This window comes from Melospiza melodia, chromosome W (assembly GCF_035770615.1).
Source record: "Melospiza melodia melodia isolate bMelMel2 chromosome W, bMelMel2.pri, whole genome shotgun sequence".
Taxonomy (NCBI): domain Eukaryota; kingdom Metazoa; phylum Chordata; class Aves; order Passeriformes; family Passerellidae; genus Melospiza; species Melospiza melodia.
The window spans coordinates 3,944,396-3,965,626 of NC_086225.1; the positions used below are offsets into that span (position 1 = coordinate 3,944,396).

General features: G+C 44.1%; 1 protein-coding gene across 1 annotated transcript in view; it reads left to right on the forward strand.

Moving 5' to 3' along the window:
• The window catches only part of LOC134431449 (transcription factor BTF3-like), a 32,239-nt gene that overhangs the window by 2,388 nt on the left and 8,620 nt on the right, over positions 1-21,231 (forward strand). Inside the window, exons 3-4 of the mRNA XM_063179460.1 lie at positions 19,211-19,324; positions 19,536-19,737. Coding sequence (XP_063035530.1) covers positions 19,211-19,324; positions 19,536-19,737 — 316 coding nt within the window. The remainder of the gene's footprint in view (positions 1-19,210; positions 19,325-19,535; positions 19,738-21,231) is intronic.

Sequence of the window (21,231 nt, forward strand, 5' to 3'; positions counted from 1 at the left end):
TCTTCTCTCTGGTGACCAGTGATAGGACCCGAGGGAATGGCATGAAGCTATGTCAGGGGAGGTTTAGTTTGGATAGTAGGAAAAGGTTTTTCACCCAGAGGGTGGTTGGGCCCTGGAACAGGCTCCCCAGGGCAGTGGTCACAACCCCAAGCCCGTCTGAGTTCAAGAAGCATTTGGACAATGCTCTCAAGCACATGGTGTAAATCCTGGGGCTGTCCTGTGCAGAGTCAGGAGTTGGACTCTGATCCTTGTGGGTTACTTCCAGCTCAGGATATTCTATGATTAAGATTTGAAGTAAGTAGACCTTTCACAGTAAATGATCTTGGGTATAGTTTTCATAATAGACTAGAGAGCTATACTCCAAATTCTCATGACAAATCTTTAAGATGCCCGTGGCTGTTTTCTTGATTTTTAGAACAAAGTTGGGGTTTCTGTATTTCTCATACTCTTATCATTGTAGAATAACATGCGTAGAAGACCTTTTTATTTTAACATCTGAATTTATGTAGCTTTGTGATTACTTATAATCTGAAAATAAAAAAGTATCTTGAGTATAGTTGTATGCTAGTAAACATGTTAATTACAGTTTCAGTTTTAAGGCAAGAATTTGTTAGCAATTTTTTTGTTTCTATACCTGAGAAATGTGCACACAATACAGGCTTGTATTTAGAACACAAGCTATTCTAAAATAAGACAATGGGAGCAGTGGTAAAGGACTCTGGAGTGCAGGTAGTTTTTTCATCAGTCTTCCTGATCAAAAAGAAGGAGTTTGAAAGTGTTAGTCAAATTTGGCAAATCAACAAATGGTTACAGTACTGGTGCCGCAGTTGGGGGTTTGGCTACCTAGACTATAGGACTTGGTTTGAGAAACCTGGTCTGTTAGGGGATGATGGGTCCATCTATCAGAGAAGGGGATCTTTTTCAGTCATAGGCTTGCCAAGCTGGTGAAGAGGGTTCTAAACCAAAATTGCCGAGAGAGGGGAAACTCAGTCCATCCCACTCCTCCTGGTTAGATGCCAGGGCTGGGGAGAGATGCCCAAAGCCTGGAGAGGGATCACAGGTCAGTAGGAGAGCATCTGAAGAGCAGCACCAAAGAATTCCAGCCAGTAAATCAGCTTCATCAGGGACCCAACTTAAATTCCTCTATGCAAACACATGCAGCATGGGGAATAAACAGGATGTGCACATGCCTCCAGGGCTATGATCTTACTGGCAACACAGAGACATGGTGGGAGGCTCCTGTGACGAGTGTTTGAATAGAAGGACACAGGCCCTTTAGGAAGGACAGGCAGGGGAGACAAGAAGGTGGTGTTGCCCTTTATGTCAATGGAGTGCATGGAGCTCCACCTGGGGATGGATGAGAAGCTGACAGTTTATGGGTCAGGATTATAAGGAGGGCAGGGACAGGTGACATTATAGTGGGAGTCTACTACAGGCCACCTGATCAGGAAGACAGAGTGGGTGAGGCTCTCTACAGACAGATAGAAACAGTCTCACATTCAGAAGCCCTGGTCCTTGTGGGGGACTTCAACCACCCTGATACCTGTTGGAGGGACAACACAACAGAGCACAAGCAATCCAGGAGGTTCCTGGAATGGATTGATGACTTCCTTCTCCTAGTGACAGAGAAGCCAATGAGGCGAGGGGCTATGCTGGACGTTATTCTCACCAACAAGGAGGGGCTTGTGGGGAGTGTGAAGCTCAAGGGCAGCCTGGGCTGCCCTGACCATGAAATGGTGGAGTTTGAGATCCTTGGGGCAGCAAGGAGTGCACACAGCAATCTCACTGCCCTGGGCTTCAGGAGAGCAGACTTGGGCCAGTTCAAGGATCTGCTTGGTAGATCTCGGGGTCTCTAGTTGGTCAGAGTGACCCCGAGATAGGTTAGAAAGTGTCTTTTGCCAGCCCGGCGGTCAAAGAAGGAGTCAGAACTCTTAATTTCTGGGTCTCAAGATTGTTTATTGTATCTTATCTATAAAATTCTTTCTCCTGTCCTGCTGAGGTCTGCTCAGCAGGTCAGTCAGAGGCACTCTGCCTGCCCCCGGGGTGGTGTTATCTTTTTATACTAAAAACTGCATGTACAATATTTACAATTACTTTCCAATACCTATCACCTATGTTAGAGAGTGAGCTTCTATTCTAAACCAATCTAAAAGTGCCAACATCACAGCAGAAGATGGAGGCCAAGAAGAAGAAGGAGAAAGGCTGGACATGCCCAGATTCCTCCATCTTGCTCCATGAACCCCCATTCTAAAAACCTCAAAAATCTATTTTTCACCCCATGATAAATTCACTATCATTCTACTTAAACTTCCGTGGCTTGTAATTCTTCATATAAAGTTTGGTAATTGTTTTTTCCAAGGGTTAAATCAAAGGCACAGGGGTCTTGGGCTCTGTGCCAAGGTCTCTGAGCCCCCTGGGCAGGGGCTCAAGTCCTCCAGGGAAGCCAGAGGAATTTCCTGGGTTCTGACAAGTAGAGTGCCATGGTATAGGGCCCTGGAGGGAAGAGGGGCCCAAGAAAGTTGGTTGATATTCAAGGATCACCTCCTCCAAACTCAGGAGCAATGCATTCCAACAAAGAGGAAATAAGGCAAAAATGCCAGGAGGCCTGTGTGGATGAACAAAGAGGTCCTGGACAAGCTCAAACAGAAAAAGGAAGCCCACAGAGGGTGTAAGCAAGCACAGGTAGCCTATGAGGAATATAGAGAGATTATCTGACCAGCTAGAGATCAGGTTGGGAAAGCTAAAGCACTGATAAAATTAAATATGGCCAGGGATGTCAAGGGTAACAAGAAAATCTTCTATAGGTACGTCAGTGATAAAAGGAGGACTAGGGAAAATGTGTGCCCTTTCTGGAAGGATATGGGAGACCTGGTTACCCAAGACATGGAGAAGGCTGAAGTACTCAATGACTTTTTTGCCTCGGTTTTCACCAGCACACCACCTGAGTTGTAGAAGGTGAATGCAGGGATTGGGAGAACGAAGAATCACCCACTCTAGGAGAAAAGCAGGTTTGAGACCATTTAAGGAACCTGAGGGTGCAAAAGTCCCGGTGACCTGATGAGATGCATCCACAGGTCCTGAGGGACCTGGCAGAGGAAGCAGCTAAGCCAGTATCCATAATATTTGAGAAGTTGTGGCAGTTCAATGGAGTTCCCACTGACTGTAAAAGGAGAAATATAACCCATGTTTTTAGAAAGGAAAATGAGGAAGACCAAATTACAGGCCCATCAGTCACCTATCTGGTGCCCAGCAATATAATGGAAGAGATCCTCCTGGTAACTATGCTAAGGCACATGGAAAATAGGGATAATTTGTGACAGGCAACATGGCTTCACTAAAGGCAAATTGTGCCTGACAAATTTGGTGGCCTTCTATGATAGGTTTATGGTGTTGGTGGATGAGGGAAGAGTGGTTGATATAATCTACTTGGATTTGTGCAAAGCATTTGACACTGTCCCACGTGACATCCTTGTCTCAGCTGGAGAGACATGGATTTGACAGATGGACCACTCAGTGGATAAGGAATCAGTTGGATGGTCATACTCAGAGTTGTGGTCAACAGCTCAATGTCCAAGGGGACAGCAGTGACTAGTGGTATCCTCAGGGGTCAGTATTTGGACCGGCACTGTTTAACATCTTTGTTGGCCACACGATCAGTGGGATTGAGTGCACCCTCAGCAAGTTTGTTGACAACACCAAGCTGTGTGGTGCAGTCAACACACTGGAGGGAAGGGAGCCCATCCAGAGGGACCTGGACAAACTTGAAAAATGGGGCCCTGAGAAGCTCATGAAGTTCAGCAAGGCCAAGTGTGAGGTCCTACATCTGAGCCAGGACAATCCCAAGCATGAGTACAGGCTGGGTAGAGAATGGATGGAGAGCAGCCCTGGGGAGGAAGACTTGGTGGTGATGGTTGATGAGAAGGTCAACATGACTTGGCAATGTGTGATTGGTGCCCAGAAAGCCAACATTATCCTGGGCTGCATCAAAAGAAGTGTGACAGGCAGGTCAAGGGAGGCGATTCTGCTCCACTCTTGTGAGATCCCACCTGGAGTACTGCATCCAGCTCTGGCATCCCCAACATAAGAAGGACATGGACCTGTTGGAGTGAGTCCAGAGGAAGCCATGAAGATGCTCTGAGGGCTGGAGCACCTCTGCTGTGGTGACAGGCTGAGAGAGTTGGAGCTGTTAAACCTGGAGAAGAGAAGGCTTCAGGGAGACCTGAGAGCCCCTTCCAGTGCCTAAAGGGGCTCCAGGAGAGTTGTAGAGGGACTTTTTAGAGAGTGTCTTGGTTTGAAAAGACAGGTGTCTGCTAAGGAAGGCAGAAGCCTCCCCTGAACTGGAAAAATGTAAACCCCCTCCCTCCAAATTATTATAATTTTGAAATTAAAAGGCTCTCAGGCAAAGATACGGGAATACAAATAACAGTTATTTATTAGGAAAACTAAAAATACAAATGTAATAGTACAAACATCAACAAAAAATAATGGACAGAGTCAGAATACGACCTGACACCCCGTGGGTCAGAGTGTTGGTAGCAGTCCGATTGGATTGTGGATGCAGTCCTCCTGCAGTGACAGGTGTGGTTCTGTTGGAGCAGTGATCCTGTAGAAAGGCGGAGTTTTCCTCTGAAGGTCTGGTAGTGGTGTAGATGGGCCTGGTCTTCCTCTGGGAATCCAGTGGAGAAGACAGCTACTCCTCTGGGAGTCCAGTGGGAAAAAGGCTGTCCTAGTGTCCCAAAATCTCAGATTATATTCAGGATGGAATGCTTGGCTCCTCTCCCTGGGCAGAGCATCTCTCGATGAGATGATGTAATTTTATCAGTCATGCAGTGACACTCAATGGCCCATTAACAGCAGATGTATCCCCGAGGGAGGATTGGTTTGTGGAAGACATAAAGAAAACTGCCCAATTAACAGAAGATAACTGCCACACCTCTAACAGATGGCAAATAGAATACACACATTACCTTGCAATCTAGGACAGAGAGGCATGGAGTGATGAGACAAGGGGCAACAGTTTTTAACTGAAAAAAGTAGATTTAGATTGGACATAAGAAACTTTTCACTATGAGGGTGTTATGGTCGGGTTTTAAAGTTATTTAGAAATTCCTCTGCCCAAATTAAGGTGCAAATGAGACCATATGCCAAAGTCAATAGTATGAGTTTTATTTAATAGTAAATATGAGAGAGAGAGAGAGAAAGAGAGACAAAAGAAGAGAAAGAAATAGAAACTAGGTGGAGGGACAGAAAGAGAGTGACAGAGACAGAATAAGGAAAATATCACCATCTGTGGATCCCAATGATGTTCCATTGATCCTCTCCATCTGGTCTTCTTGGTGGTGAAGGTTCCCCCAAAAGCATAGAATCTGCTGGGTTAATATACACTTAGGCCAGGTGGGAATATCCAGGTATCTCCCCCTGGGGGGGTGGGGGAGGGGGAATCTCTTGCAGCAGACTCTGGATCTGTTGCATCATTTTGCATCACATGCAGTCCTGTGGTGTGAGGCCTCTGGGGAGTGCTTTGGGAGGCCTATGATGGATTATGACACCCTCTCAGCTGCCTCTCATGTGAATGTCCCATGAATGTGGCCTGTGGGGTTGGGGGTTTTACAGCTGAGCCAGTTTGTGTAAAGGAGAATGGGTGTTCAGTGTCTCTTACCAGAGGTTACACCTTGCACCTGAAACCTCCTTCTCTCTGCCCTCATTTCAGGGGGAGTCTGTGTAAACCTGACTTCTGTGGGCTGTGGTCTTCCCCCACCCCAAACCCAGACAGATAATTCTCAGCGCACCTGCTGGGTTTGGCTTTCTTGTGAATGCATTCCTTTCCCTCAGCCTTGTTTGTTTCTCCTTAGACCTGAGATGATTGAACTATAGTGTCCCCTTTATCTTATCTAGGTGGCTTAACTAACAGTCCAAAGTTCTTCAGGAAGGTTTCTGTGGTTGTAGCTTCTTTATACACTTTTTGCTATAATGGGCAAAACTCCTTCATAAAAATGTTTAAGGCCTGAATAATTTAGGTCCCGGACAGAGCATGATGAGGCATTGGCACAGGTTGCCCCAAGAAGTTGTCTTTTTCCCATCCCTGGAAGTGTTCAAGGTCAGGTTGGATAGGGCTTGGAGAAACCTGGTCTAGTGGAAGGTGTCCCGGCCCATAGCAAGGGGTTGGAACTAAATGATATTTGAGATCTCTTCCAACCCAAACTACTCTGTGATTCTATTCAACAGAACTCTTGTTGACAGTTTCCAGTAGCGTTTATTCATGCGTTGAAACTTTTTGCCTTTAAATGGATATTTAGTGTGATAGATGAGTAATGCGATGGTTGACTCTCACAATTAAAAGGCAAATATTATGTATATATGTTAAGAGAAGTTTTATAGACTTATGTTTTACCCTGCTTGTGTTGTTATCAGAGGGTGGCCAAGGTTTGGGACATTTGGGAGGGTCGGCTTGTTACTATGGCAATGTCTGACCTCCAATCAAAATTTAAGGAAGTAAATTCCACCACTGAACAGTGAAGAAGGAGTCGATGGATAGAACTTTGAGAGGGGCAAAAGGATTAAAAGGTGGAACATCCATTGTGTGGATGAGCACATGGGGGAAAGATCCTCTGCTCCCTGCAGCGTAATATTTTCTCTATTCAGTCTTCTGTTGTATTTTTGAGAAGGTTTAATAAACTTTTTAAATTTTTGGAAGTGAATATCATTTCTCACAATGGGGGCTCTCCCTGGGATTTACACCTTACCCCGGTGGCACTAGAAGTTCTCAAAAGGGGAGCCCCCTCACCACAAATTTGGCGGAATTTATCAGACTCTCCCATGGCCACCAGTGGTCAGAGGTTGGAATCCCAGAGACAACAGGAGGCTGGATAAAGAAAAGAGAAGAAGAGGGGTGAGTAACATCCTCATAACTATCTTTGGCCAGATAATTATTCCATAATTCTGGTATAGGAACTTCATGCCATTACTATACTAGACCTGTCCTGGTCTGTTGAAGTTTTAGGATATTGGAGAGTAGGAGGGAACGGTGGGACACGTGGTGAAGCAGAAAGCGGGGATTTCCCCCGTGGCTGGTGGGATGCATGAGATTGAAGGGTTTGTGAGGGGTTTGCAGCACTGAGCCAGCGCACACGGGGGGAGTCAGTGAGCCCACATGGGGCACTGCCTGACTCTGGTGCGCGGCCGGCGCTGTGGTTTCCCGGGCCAGCTGAGCGGTGGTAGCCGGTGGTGGCATCGGGGGAGGCGCCAGGGGGGACCGAGCGGCAGTGGCGCTAGCCTGGCTGGCAGGCTTGTGCTGGGGGGGGGAGTGGTAACGGTGCCGGCGCTGGCCCGAGCAGCAGGCTTGTGCTAGGACGGGGACCCATGGCAGGGTTCCCAGCCAGCACACGCAAAGGGAGTCAGTGAGCCCACATGTGGCAGCACCTGACTAGTACGCAGACAGCGCTGTGATTTCTGGAGCCAGCCGGGACTAGACTGGGAGAGGGGCGACTGCCTAGGTTTGCAGCGAGGGGGAGGGGGTGGTTTGCCCAGGAGTGGGTGTAACGGTCAGCGTAAAGCGGTAGTTTGCACACCCTTGAATCGTGACAGGGCGGAGCCAGCTGCAGGACCAAATCACAGCGGGGGAAGAGCTGCTGAGCCAGATGGGGCGGGGAGCAGAGTGTGACCCTGGGATAAAAGCCCCAGGATCGTCGGTGTTTTTCAGAAGAAGTAAAGTTTTTTTCCTTTTTTCCCTTTCCTTTCCTTTCCTTTCCTTTCCTTTCCTTTCCTTTCCTTTCCTTTCCTTTCCTTTCCTTTCCTTTCCTTTCCTTTCCTTTCCTTTCCTTTCCTTTCCTTTCCTTTCCTTTCCTTTCCTTTCTTTCCTTTCCTTTCCTTTCCTTTCCTTTCCTTTCCTTTCCTTTCCTTTCCTCTCCTCTCCTCTCCTCTCCTCTCCTCTCCTCTCCTCTCCTCTCCTCTCCTCTCCTCTCCTCTCCTCGTTCCTTTCTTCTCCTCCTTTCCTTCCCTTCTTAGGGAGGCGGACCTTACTGGGAGACTGTGGTTGGAAAGGTGGGCTCTGTCAAGGGAAGACCTGTGATCTGCTGGTCAGGATGGGGTCATGGATGAGTAGCGAATCCCCAAGGGTAGAAGCAGAAATTGAGGAGGAACCAATGGGCATACCCCCAGATAGTCCACTGGGAAAGAAACTAGCCCGGTGGAAATATGATCCCAACACCAGAGATAAGGACAAGAGCAAAATGATTCAGTACTGCGCAGTAGAACGGACCAGAAAGGAAATTAGGAGCGACCATGTATACTGGCTCAGATATGGGTCAGACAAAGGATAGATATGTCAGGCATTAAACATGTATGTAAGAGCTAAGAAACAATTAAATCAGTATTACGGCAGGGGGTTTTCAGGGTCTGTCCGACCCCGACTGCCGTAGGTGTCTGGATAGTGAAGTCTTGCTAAGCACAACCTGTCCAGGTCCCTCAGGCAGGCTCCCAGCCGCAGGCAATCTTAGCAAGCAGCTCAGCTCTTAAGTGAGATCAGCTCTTTGGTGAATTCAACTCTTTAGTGATTTCAGCTCTTTGCTTGCTAAGTGCCTTGGCAGACAGAGGGGGAAAGAGGAGAAGGCTGTATGAGGTTCCACAGAGGTGTCTTTATTGGCAGTTTCTGCGAAGGGTGACAGTGACAGCTCTTCTGCTGAACAGCACAGAAATCGGAGTTTATATAGGGTATAGGGGTTTTGGGAAACAGTCCAATAGTAAGGGTCAAGGCGAATATGACCTATCGTCTTACAGACAGATAATGAGGGTCCGAAGGCGAAAGAGGGGCTTCTTAGATCCAGTCATCATGACTAGGCATTACTCATCTTAGGCAACTGACTGCCAGGGAGGCCTTGCAGGCCCTGTGGCTGCTACAAATCAGGAAGAGAGTGACTATGCTGTTTGCTGGGAAGGGGAAACCGCTCCCTCAAAGGTGAGCATGTTTAAGGTAGCAGAACATAAAGAATGGGACCCATTAGACCACTTACACCCCCCCCCCCCACCTCCAGTAGCTCTAATTACACCTCCCCTACCCCTTGTTGGGTCTAGCTAAAACACCAGAAACAGGGTAGCACCCCGGGAGGAAAGCAGATCAGAGGATGGGAGCCAAGAATCAGGATTATAATTATACCCCCTGAGGGAAATGCCACTGGCTGGGGTGCTGGGAGGAATCGGATTTGTAACCATACCTCTCAGTTCCTCTGACATGAGAATGTTTAAAAAGGAATTAAAAGGACTATTAGAGGACCCCATTGGATTAGGGGAGCAGTTAGACCAGTTTCTGGGGCCCAATATTTATACATGGGAAGAAATGCAGTCAATAATGACCATGTTGTTCACACCAGAGGAAAGACAGATGATCTGGGCAGCTGGGGTATGGATTTGGGAAAGGGAGCATGTGCAAGGACCTTCTGGGGATCTGAAAATGCCCATAGTGTGCCCCAATTGGGACCACAACAGCACTGGGGGGAGGCAAGACATGGAGGAATATAGAACATTGATTATAAGATGTATCAAAGAGGCATCACCATGTAATCAAAATTCCTGTAAGGCTTTCGATGAGCAGCAAAAGTGGGAAGAAACCCCAACAGAGTGGTTAGAAAGATTGAGGAAAAATATGAGGCAATATTCAGAGGTTGACCCTGACACAGTGGCCAGACAGATCTTACTAAAGATAAATTTCATCACTCACACCTGGCCAGATCTATGGAGAAAGTTAGAAAAATTAGATGGTTGGCAAGAAAAGGGGTTAAAAGGATCTTTTAAGGGAAGCCCAGAAGGTGTATGTAAAGAGAGATGAAGAGAAGGCCAAGGTGAAAGCCAAGGTAATGGTAACTACCATTAGGGAAGGAAACCTGCACATAAAGAATTACTCAGGTAAGGGGGGGGGGGGGCCCGAATGCAGGAAGATAGATGGAGGGGGGATGAAGCCCCCTGGGACTGGACACAAAGACGAATGTTTGGGGGACAAGGGAACCTAGGACCAGTTTGCTTTTACTGTAAAAAGAATGGGCATATCAGAAAGAATTGCCCCCAGAGGATAAAGGACCTGAGGGTCTATGAGACTGAGCAAAAAGGAGAAGCAGAAGACTAGAGGTGTCAGGGGCTTTACCTCCTGGGGACAGAATACCATTAGGAGCCCTTGATAACTTTAAAAATAGGTCCCCATGTTGAAGAATTTGAATTCCTAGTAGACATGGGGGCTGAAAGAACTTGTATTTGTAGAATCCCAAAGGGGTGCAAAAAGGGTCAAGATACCATGCAAGTAGTAGGTGCAAAAGGTGAAGGGTTCAAAGTCTTAGTTGTAAAGGAAGTAACGTTTGAAGAGGCAAATAAAATAGGAATTGGGGATGTTCTATTAATTCCAGAAGCAGGGTGCAAGTTATTAAGATGGGATTTACAGGTGCAGTTAGACATTGGAGTACTCCCAGAGGAAGGGAAAATAAATGGTAGTTAAGCTTCTCCAATTAAGAGAAGAAAATGAGGAGAAAATTCATGAAATTGTGTGGGCAAAACCAAAAAATTGAGGCAAATTGAACATGAAAACAATAGTAATAAAAATAGTTAATGAGAACCATCCAGTTCAGGTATGACAATACCCACTCTCACCTGGAAGGGAGATGAGGACTGCAACTGGTCATCCAGGACCTGCTTGAAGAAGGGACCTTAGAACCATGTATGTCCCCCCATAATATACCCATATTACCAGTAAAGAAGTCAGATGGGACTTTCAGGCTTGTCCAATATTTAAGAGAAGTAAACAAATTAACAGTGAATCGATACCCTGTAGTGCCTAACCCCTGTACACTTTTGAGTAATATGCCCCCATTACACCAGTGGTTTAGCGTGATAGACCTAAAAGATGGGTTTTGGGACATGCCCACTGGCAGAGAAAAAGTAGGGATATATTTGCCTTTGAATGACAGGACCCTGATTCCGGGAGGAAGCAACAGCTTCGGTGGACTAGGTTACCCCAAGGGTTTTCTGAATCCCCAAACCTATTTGATCAAGCCCTGGGAGAAGTACTACAACTCTTCTCCATCAAACCTGTGATAAAACTCATTCAATAAGTAGATTATTTGCTTCTTTCAGGATGGGAACAAAAAAAAGTTCGGGAATCCACCAAAGCATTGTTAAATTTTCTGGGAGACCAAGGACTTTGAGTATCAAAAGGGAAAATGCAATTTGTAGAGAGAGAAGTAAAATACCTAGGACGTCATTTGCCAAGGCCGCTGATGACTGAACCCTGTGAGAATTGCGGGGTTAGTCTCACTCCCATGGCCAAATACTAAGAGGGAAGTTAGAAGGTTTCTTGGCTTGTTGGGATATTGTAGGCTGTGGAATGAAGGATACACTCAGGCCATCAAGTTCTTGTATGAAAAGTTAGTAGAAGAAGAGATTAGGTGGGATGAAGACGATGAGCAAAACTTGAAGCTTTAAGGCAAAAATTAGTCAGTGCGCCAGCACTGAGTCTTCCCGCCTTAGACAAACCCTTCTATCTGTTTGTAGATAAAGAAAGAGGGGTAGCTCATGGAGTACTAGCCCAGGACTGGGGAGGATCCAGGAAACCAGTGCCCTATTTATCAAAACTGCTGGACCCTGTTAGCCGGGGGCAGCCAACCTGCATTCAGGCAGTGGCCGTGACCACCGTACTCCTAGAGGAAACCAAAAAATTTACCTTTGGGGGAAAACTGAGAATATGTTCCCTGCACTGAGTGAAAAGTATCCTAAGCCAAAAGGCTGAGAAATAGCTCACTGATTCCCAAGTGCTAAAGTATGAAGCCATCCTAATAGGTAATGATTTAAAGCTAAACGTGAGTAACAAACTCAACCCTGCAGAGTTTTTGTATGGAGAACCAGGTGAGGAATTAATACATAATTGCCTAGAAGTTATAAACTATCAAACTAGAGTAAGAGAGGACCTAACGGATCAACCTCTCTAAGGAGGGAAACAATTGTACAATAATGGATCATTAAGAGTAATCCAGAGGCACCAGGTATTGGGATATGCTATAGTGAATGAAGGGTTAGTAGCCATAGAAAAGGGATAGTTACCTTCCAACTGGTCAGCCCAAGCATGTGAGTTATATGCCCTAAAACGAGCTCTGGAAATATTAGCACAGAAAAGGGGAATAACATATACAGACTCAAAATACGCTTTTGGTGTAGTGCATACCTTTGGAAAAATTTGGGAAGAGAGGGGCCTATTAAATTCAAAGGGAAAGGGACTGATTCACAAAAAACTTGTTTTAGAAGTGTTAGAAACCTTACAATTATCAGAAGAAGTAGCAGTGGTACATGTTGAAGGACATCAAAAAGGGGAGACTCAAGAGGCATGAGGGAACAATTTAGCTGATTTAGAAGCTAAGAATGCAGTTGAATCAGGGACAGAAAAACTAATGATGGTGGTAAACCCTTATGGGAGAAATGCAAGAAGTCACGGTATTTAGTGCAGCAGAAGAGGAAGAACTCCTTAAAACAGGAGCCAAGAAAGATAATGAAGGGAGGTGGAGATTAGCAGATGGGAGGCAAATGGGATAGCTAAGCAGGTGACTGAACAGTGTGGGATATGTCAACAAGTAAATAAGGTCATGAGGAAAAAACCCAGGGAGGGCAAGAACTAGCCTTATGGCCCTTTCAAAACATCCAGGTAGATTTTACTGAGTTTCCCCAGGAACAACATTGCAAGTTTTTGCTAGTGATAGTAGATCACTTGACTCATTGGGTAGAGGCGGGGTACTCACTGTGAAAGGCAATGCCGATGTTGTGAGTAAAACACTCCTAGAATCAATCATTCCCTGATATGGGATGGTAAACAGGATTGATTCAGACCAAGGAACTCATTTCACATCTAAGATATTGCAGAAAATTCTTCAAGCTCTGGGAGTAAAATGGGAATTACACACTCCATGGCATCCACAGAGTTCTGATGGGGTTGAGAGAATTAATCAACTCTTAAAAGAACTCTAGTTAAGCTAATGATTGAAACCCAAATGTCATGGATAAAATATCTCCCTTTAGCCTTATTAAGAATTAGAATCCAGCCCCGGTCATATCTGGGAGTGTCACCCTATGAAATGATGTTTGGGTTACCCTTCTTGACCTCACCTCAGAAGGTTGCCACCTATGAGGAAGGAGAAACCAATGCCAAGAAATATGTCTATAGCAGAAACCTTAGAAGGGCTGAGACATAAAGGGGCAATTCCTCAAACCACCACCCTGGATATCAGAATCCATAATATTAACCCCAGAGGTTGGGTGATGATCAGCCCCTAACTCATGGAGAGATCAGCCCCTAACTCTTCAGTGGGAAGGTCCCTTTCATGTACTGCTTACCACTGAATTGGCTGTGCGAACTGCAGAGCAGGATGGACTCACGCCAACAGAGTCAAAGGCCCAGTAGAAGAACACAAAGAATGGACTATAACATCAGGCCAGGTGAAACAAGATTGATTTTCAAGCAGAGACCAAGAGATGACCAGAAACCAACAAGATGCTCAAAAAGTAGAGTCAAGCTTCCACCAGCCACCTCGAGAACTGTTTTAATAGGTGAGAATTACCAGCATCTGTTGAGGGGAGGGACACAAGTGGGCTGTAAAAGGTAATGGGACAGCTTCCTTAAGAAAATAAGACGAAGGAGGGCAAGACCAGGTTGGCCCCTTTGTTCACTACCAGGAAGACTCCATAACCCTGCTGCGGGTAATGACCCCGTAGGCATGGTAAGGTAAGGGCAAAAAGACCATGCCGGACTTCTATAATTCCTCAACTGTCTTCCTCAACAAGAGAGACTGAAGGGCAAGACCGAGTTTGCCTCTGTACCCACACCTAAGGTACGCCTACTATGGGTAGCAACCCCTTAGGCACGGTAGATGGGGGTAAAAAAGCCATGCCCGACCGCTGTAATGTCCTTTTGTTCATTCCGGATAAGGGTGTTTAGAGTGAACTGGGGATTTTTTTTCTATTTGGTTTCCTCTGTCCTTGCCCACATCAACAGATGCTAGTGTGAGTCATTGAATTCAATTGTTCGAGCCAAATAACTTGTGGAAAAGGGGAGATTGTGATATATGAGTAATGTGATGGTTGACTCTCACAATTAAAAGGCAGATATTATGTATATATGTTAAGAGAAGTTTTATAGAGTTATAGTTATGTTTTACCCTGCTTGCGTTGTTATCAGAGGGTGGCCTGGGTTTGGGACATTTGGGAGGGTCAGCTTGTTACTATGGCAACATCTGATCTTTAATCAAAATTTAAGGAAGTAAATTCCACCACTGAACAGTGAAGAAAGAGTTGATCAGTTGATCGACAGAACTTTATAAGGGGCTAAAGGGTTAAAAGGTGGAACATCCATTGTGTAGATTAGCACATGGTGGGAAAGATCCTTTGATCCTGGCACCATATCTTCTCTTTTCAGTCTTCTATTGTATTTTTGAAAAGGTTTTAATAAACCTTGAAATTTTGGAATTGAGTATGATTTCTCACATTTAAGCAGCTTTAAATCAGGATTAATCCAGTAATTAACTGGCTTGGTGATTTTGTGTATTCTTTATATGGATTACTAGTTAAACAGAGGACTGCTGTATTATATTGATGATTGTGTGCATGTTACTAGCATGTGTGTATTGGCTACAGAGGGCTTTAACCTTGATCACAACTGTTTTGGGGTTTTTTCTTCTTTCTTGTGAGAAAAGTTTGAACATTGCCTCTGATGGAAGATTTTGATAACATTGCAGGACTGTAGATCTTAAAAAAAAAGATAAATATTCTATTTAGGTGGAGGGCTGTTGTGGTGTGATGTCATGGTTTGCCTCAGTTTCCTGATCCTTCCCCAGGTGCCAATCACTACTTTCCCCCCTCCCTTGCCCCCTGCTGAGTGCTGTCTGTCAATCCAGAAATTCCAGAAGGGCATCGAGTGATTGGCAGAGTTCAAAAGATGCCTTTCAGCCCTGGGGGACATTGGGCCATCCAGGTGTCATTTGTCCCCTGAGACTCCCCCCCCTTACCTGGTTGGTGGGATCCCTACCCCTTCCCTCCCCCTCTCCCCGGGGTTAAAAGACACAGCAACCACGCGGTTCGGGAAGTTCTGTTACAGCTGTTACTCGATTCAGAGGCCTGTGGGCCAGGAATAAAGCTCTGGATCTAAACCCTCCAGCAGAACCCGACTCCTTTCTTTCACCTCGCCTTGAAGCTTCTCCGCCAGAGGTAAACCTGAGCTCCTGCATGCCTGGACTTGTCCCAAGCGCCCAGCTGCAGCATCCAGCCAGCCAAAGGTGTCTCTGAGGTGAAACCACCACAGCTGCCGCCTTTGGTCAAGCAGCAAGGGCCAGATGAGCCCAGGCACGTTCCATCCGTCTGTATTGGTATTTAATTCCAATAACAATGGAAGTTCATCCTAATTTTAGGTAACTTGTTCCACCTAAACAGTTGGCATTCAGAGCTCTAGGTAATTCCTAACATAAACCAGATGCAACTCCATATTGTGTTACACTGTAAAGAATAAGGGATAGAAAAAAAGAGAGATCATTTGTATTTACTGGGATGGTAGACTAAAATCTGTTGTACATTCTTCAATAGGAAGCTGATGGTTAGGGGAATTCCAGCAAAGGTTTTCCTGACCATTGTGGACCTGATTTCCCCCTCCCCCCCTTTACCACAATGGTATAAATTACTGGAGTGCAGACATGGCCTGTCACTACTCTGATCATCATTAGTATTGCTGTAGCAGTTATGCTTGCACACACCTCCTGCTGTGCAGTACATATACTTTCAGGAATTACACTGCTTTGTCTGGAAATGAATGTATAACCAGTTGAATTAAGAATTCAGTTACTCGGAAGTTTAAAGATCAAAGATATTGTTAGGGGTTAGTCCTAGGAATGATGTCTGAATAGATCTTTCTGTAGAGGTTGATTTGTCACCAAATTAAGCTTGCAACTTTTTAGGCATGCAGGACTGTAGAGTATGTCAGTCTTCAGGAGATGATCAGTTTTCAGGTTTATGCCTATGGTAACAGACAAGGATACACTTGAAGTTTTTCTTTCCTAAGTAGGATGTTGCAGAATCCCCATGAGACTTGGGAAATAAAGCTTCTGTGGTGCATTGCATCCTAAAATCTCACACTTCTCACAAACGTGCAAAGCTTATGTGGTGGGTTTTATGTTGACTAAATTGCTAGGCACTTACTAGAATTATTTATTATCTGCTGTGAGATAAGGATTAGGAGAAGAGCAAAGCAGGCTCAAACTTTAAAGGGTATAAAGAAAACTTTAATGACAGAACTAAAAGAAAGAATAATAAGAATCAAAAAATCTTCAGAACATTTCTTTCTCACTCTCTTTTCTTTCTTACTGGCAGTGTAAAGAGATAAATTTGGTATTTTTAGTCCGTTTACTATTGTTCAAGTAATTTTTCTTTAGTTTACTTGGGGAGAGGAGTCTTTCTCACTGTGCTGTGGAGACTTTTCCACAAGAAACAGTTATCTCATGGCTTTTAATTTTTACAGATAGCAGCTGGCCAGAAATCTGCAATTGTGAAGTCTTTCTTATCTTTTGCAGCTTTCTCACAGTTGCCTTTATGGGTTATATTAAACTTATGGGGTATTATTTTAAGGATGAGCTGTTTAAAAGCAAAAGTTTTTTTATCTGTCTTTTAGATCATCTTCATCTCTGGGAACAGAGGTTTTTTACTTCTTTCTTTGGGGGTGTGAAACACACCAATAACTTATTTTTTAAAATTTTAAAAAGTTTAATGATAATAAAATTGTTATAAAAATAGCAATATAATTAGAGTAATAATATTTTGGACAGCTTGGATTAGGACAATATGAGACAATAGAAACAAAGAGTTACGGACATCCGGGTACCTTTTTCTGGGCAGCATAAGCCCGAGAAAGGACACACGTTAACAGAGGATTAACCCTTAAAAACAATAACCTGTTGCATATTCATACATCTCATACATGATGCATAAATTCCATTCAAACACAGGATTCTGTCTGGTCATCATCAACTTCTTCCTCTTAATCCTAACGGCGTTGTTCTGACTGAGCAAGGCAGGAAGAAGTTAGTTTCACCTGATAATGGGGCAATAAATTCTTTTTCTCTGAAAGATTTAGGTGTCCTGTGGCTGCTATCTCGGTGTGAGCCCTTTCTTTAGGAAAAAAGTATCCTACATAGCATAGTTTCTATTATAACATTTTGTTATAACCTAAAACTATATTTAAAACACTACTTAAGAGAATTAATACAGCATAACTTTCTAACACAACACATATAATATTAATTTTAATATTTGCAAAAAGCCAATCATAAAATACGCATTTTTCACAAGGGCAAGGGGTCTTCATCACTCATCTCTGTTCAAGCTTCTCATTTAAATCAGTTACTTTAACACTTGCTTTGCTTTAGCATAGATGCCTTTGCTCATGTCTATAGTTCGAACACTCTCTTCATGCTTTTTCATTAATTAAAGGGATATTTTAGTGTATTACAGTTCATTACCATGGCTTTATCAAAAGAATTTTAGCTTAAGACTAAGGCATCTCTTAATTTTCTTTTTATCTGGGATTTGGCTCTTTCTTTACTGATTTTCATGTCTTATGTTGTTCTCTATGTGTCTTCATTTTTTTTTTCTTACTCGAGAGAGGATTGATATTTGTAGGTTTCATCTATGCACTAAAAGACTTAATATCTCGCCTAGGGCCTGCAGAGGGCTATGTGATCTCTGCCGGGCAGTGGTTAGAGCTGTTTACGGTGGAAGATTCTATGGGGCCGCGCTGGAAGGAAGCTAGGATCTCAGCAGCCAGGCTAGGACTCAGCAATAGCACGCTGAGGGCTGACGGCTTCCCCTCCCTTTGCCTGGTAGTTTCTGGTGTAACTCAGTAGTGGCAGAATTTCAGTTGAGCTGTGGGTTGGCCTGGCCGCGCTGGGGAGGGGCGGCGGGGGGAGGGACGGGGACCCGGAGCTGCTCCCGGGACCTGGTGGGCCCCCACTTGGCCCGGGCTGGCGGCAGGCTTTAGCGTCGTCAAGATGTTAGCAGCCGCGGCCCGGCCCAGCCTCACCCGAGGCCCCACAGCCTCCCCTCCCCCCGCCCGGCCACCGCTGGGGCCCGGCCTGGCCCAGCCAGCCTGCGTGGGCCGCGGCAGAGCGGGGCCGGTCTTACTGGCACCCAGTTACCTCTTCAAGGCCGGAAGCAAGAGAGCGATTCCCGGGCTTTGTTCGTCTTTAAATGTGTATATCACAGAGGCAGATTCAGCTCTTTTAGGTGGTTTAACAGGTTGCTAATATTCAAAACTAGTCACTAGTTTTGTCAGGCGCAGAGGAAGTTCTTAGTAGCTCCTCATAGAGAATAACTTCTGTAGCTGACGTTTTTCCCTCTTTACTACTGTGAAAAACACGTTCACTCTCCTGTGAAAATTTTAAAGTTTAATAAAGGACAATAGGAGACAAGGACCATAGAGCAAAGGTTATTATGGCTGGGTGCATCTTGGCATTCAGCCAAGGCCACACATCTTCAGGCTACCCCTTAAATACCTTTTCCATTGCATCAGCCTGTTACATATTCATAGACCCTTATGCATAGTAAACTTTTTTCCCCAAACTAGTTTACATTTTCCAGGAACTATTTTACATGGCCCCTCCTTGGATCTGCCTTTTTAGAACATGCATGGGTTTTGGCTGTGGTTTTGCCTCCTCTTTATCACTTCCAGTTTGGGCCTTGTTTCATACTTACTTCAGACAGTGAGTGCTGATAGTTGGCATATCTGTAGCAGGTGTCCTTATCCTATGTTCATTGGATGTTATCCCATCCAAGCAGGCATTTTAACACAAGCATAGCTATTTCACTACTATGTCTAAGCTTAATTAATAACAGAAATAAAAACTATATCAAAGTTACTTTAACACTACACATATAAATCCATTTTAATATTTGTGAAAATTCAGTATTATAATATGTATCTATAACACTACAAATCAATTAATGCAAAACCAGCACAGCTTGCTTTAGCAAGGAAAAGACTGTTGCAGTACAGTTGGAGTGGGATTGTGTGTGCTGTAACACAGAAATAGAACCTTGCATATAAAGTTGATTTGTAGATGGCTGAAGAGTAGTTATATGGCCACAAGAATTAGAGTTTGCAAGCAGCTAATTAAATACTAATTCATAACCTTTTTTTTTTTTTTTTACAAAGGGTACTGCCCGCAGAAAGAAGAAGGTTGTTCATAGAACAGCTACAGCAGATGACAAGAAACTTCAGTTTTCTTTGAAGAAACTGGGTGTCAACAATATTTCTGGAATTGAAGAGGTAATTGTTTAAAAGGGGAAAATGCTTTTCTCTATAGAAGTATAAAATGTATAAAACATAATTTCCTTGAAAGTAACATGTTAAACTTGCCTGTAAATTATCTATAGGTGCTTAAATGAGCTTTAGGAACTTCAACTAGTTTCCTGTTAAATTGAAAAATCTTGCTAAACTGCTTGAAATACTGGTGTTGTTTTGTTTTCTCCCCTTGCAGGTTAATATGTTCACCAACCAAGGAACAGTCATTCATTTCAATAACCCTAAAGTTCAGGCATCCCTGGCTGCTAACACTTTCACTATCACTGGCCATGCTGAGACAAAGCAGCTGACAGAAATGCTTCCTAGCATCTTAAATCAGCTTGGAGCTGACAGTTTGACTAGCCTGAGAAGATTGGCAGAAGCCCTACCCAAGCAATGTAAGTTAAAACTTGAATGCATTTCCTGCTGGCAGCTATGGGGCTTATTTGTATAGCTGCAGTGAAATTCAGTGCACTCTTACTGTCTGCAAGCATATTATAAAATGCTGAAGAAATGAGACATTTAAATCTTATTTATAGCTCAAATTCAACAATTAATATAACAGAATAAAGCAGAGGCCCCTGTTTCTCAGCATATCTTGCAGCTGGTCCAGGACTAGAAAGTTGTAGCCAGACTTGATTTCTTGGTAGTTTACTACTTTCTGTGGCTACCATACTTTGGCATACCTAGTTCATTAAAGCTAGATAGAGTTACTCTGAGAAAGTTAGGTTTTAAAAGAAGGTATGTCTGTTTTGACACTTTTAATGGAAACATAAACAATAGGGAGAGGGACTTGAGGACAGACATCTTGCTACTGCTTTGTTCCCTCACAGGTGTGGTGAAGGTATTATTTCTTGCATGGGCTTTTTGATAGCTAAGAGGCATTTATACAGCATTTGTAAGGAAATATATTATAATTTCTGTGTGTGTAGAACAGTGTAGCAAACAGGACTGGCATGATCAGTAAGCTAGATACACCAATTTCATATTCTATCCTTAGATTAGTAAAAGAACCTGAACGCTTTTTCTCCCTAAAACTATGTTTGAAAAGTAGAGGAGGGACCTAAGTATCTGGTGTTTGGAAAAGGTGCTGCTGCTGCTGCTACAGGGTAAGATTTGGGAGCAGAAGACAGGCTTGTTGATATTGGGAGTGATGCCTTAAGTTTTTAGCATTTATATTTTTCAGATCCTGTACTGCAATAGTGTATAACTCTGAACTCCATATAGAGTGTTAGTAAGCTCTCTTCACATTTTGGTCAGACAAAACAATCCTTCCAGGCCTGAGAACAAAGGACACCCTCTGCCTCAGGCCCCGAAAAGTATAAAATAAAGTGAATGGGGGAGGGGGGGGGGGGGAAGCAAACCGGAGCAATATGATTTCATTACCTAAAGCTGTAATTGGAGAATTAACCTCTGATATGCAAATAGACCAAACTTATATCTGTCTGAAAAACTCATGACTGTCACCCATCTGGGGGGTAGTCTCTGCAAGGCTTTTGCACTGCCCAAGGTGTATCTATTGAAGGCCTTTAGTAAATACCCACTTTATTCTTTTAACTCTGTCTAGCCTCTGTTCTAGGTAGCCACTGCAAGGCATCAGGACCATGTTTCATTTCCTGCATGTAGGGTTTTCCTACTTACTTTCTGCTTTTTGTGGCAGTTATGAACTTGATTGTTATGGTTTTTCTTTCTGTGCTTTGCTGCCAAAAAGCTGATGATGCTTCTCTTCTCTCAACTTCCCACCGAAAAAAATTCTGCTAGAAGTAATGTTCAGGAGGTGAGGTAAACTGCTTTCCCAATGAAACTCAGGTCCCTCCTTCCTAGTGTCAGCTGTGTGGTTTCCTTCTGGTAGAAGTGGGGCTTGAAAGAAAGAAAACTTGAAGGATTTAAAA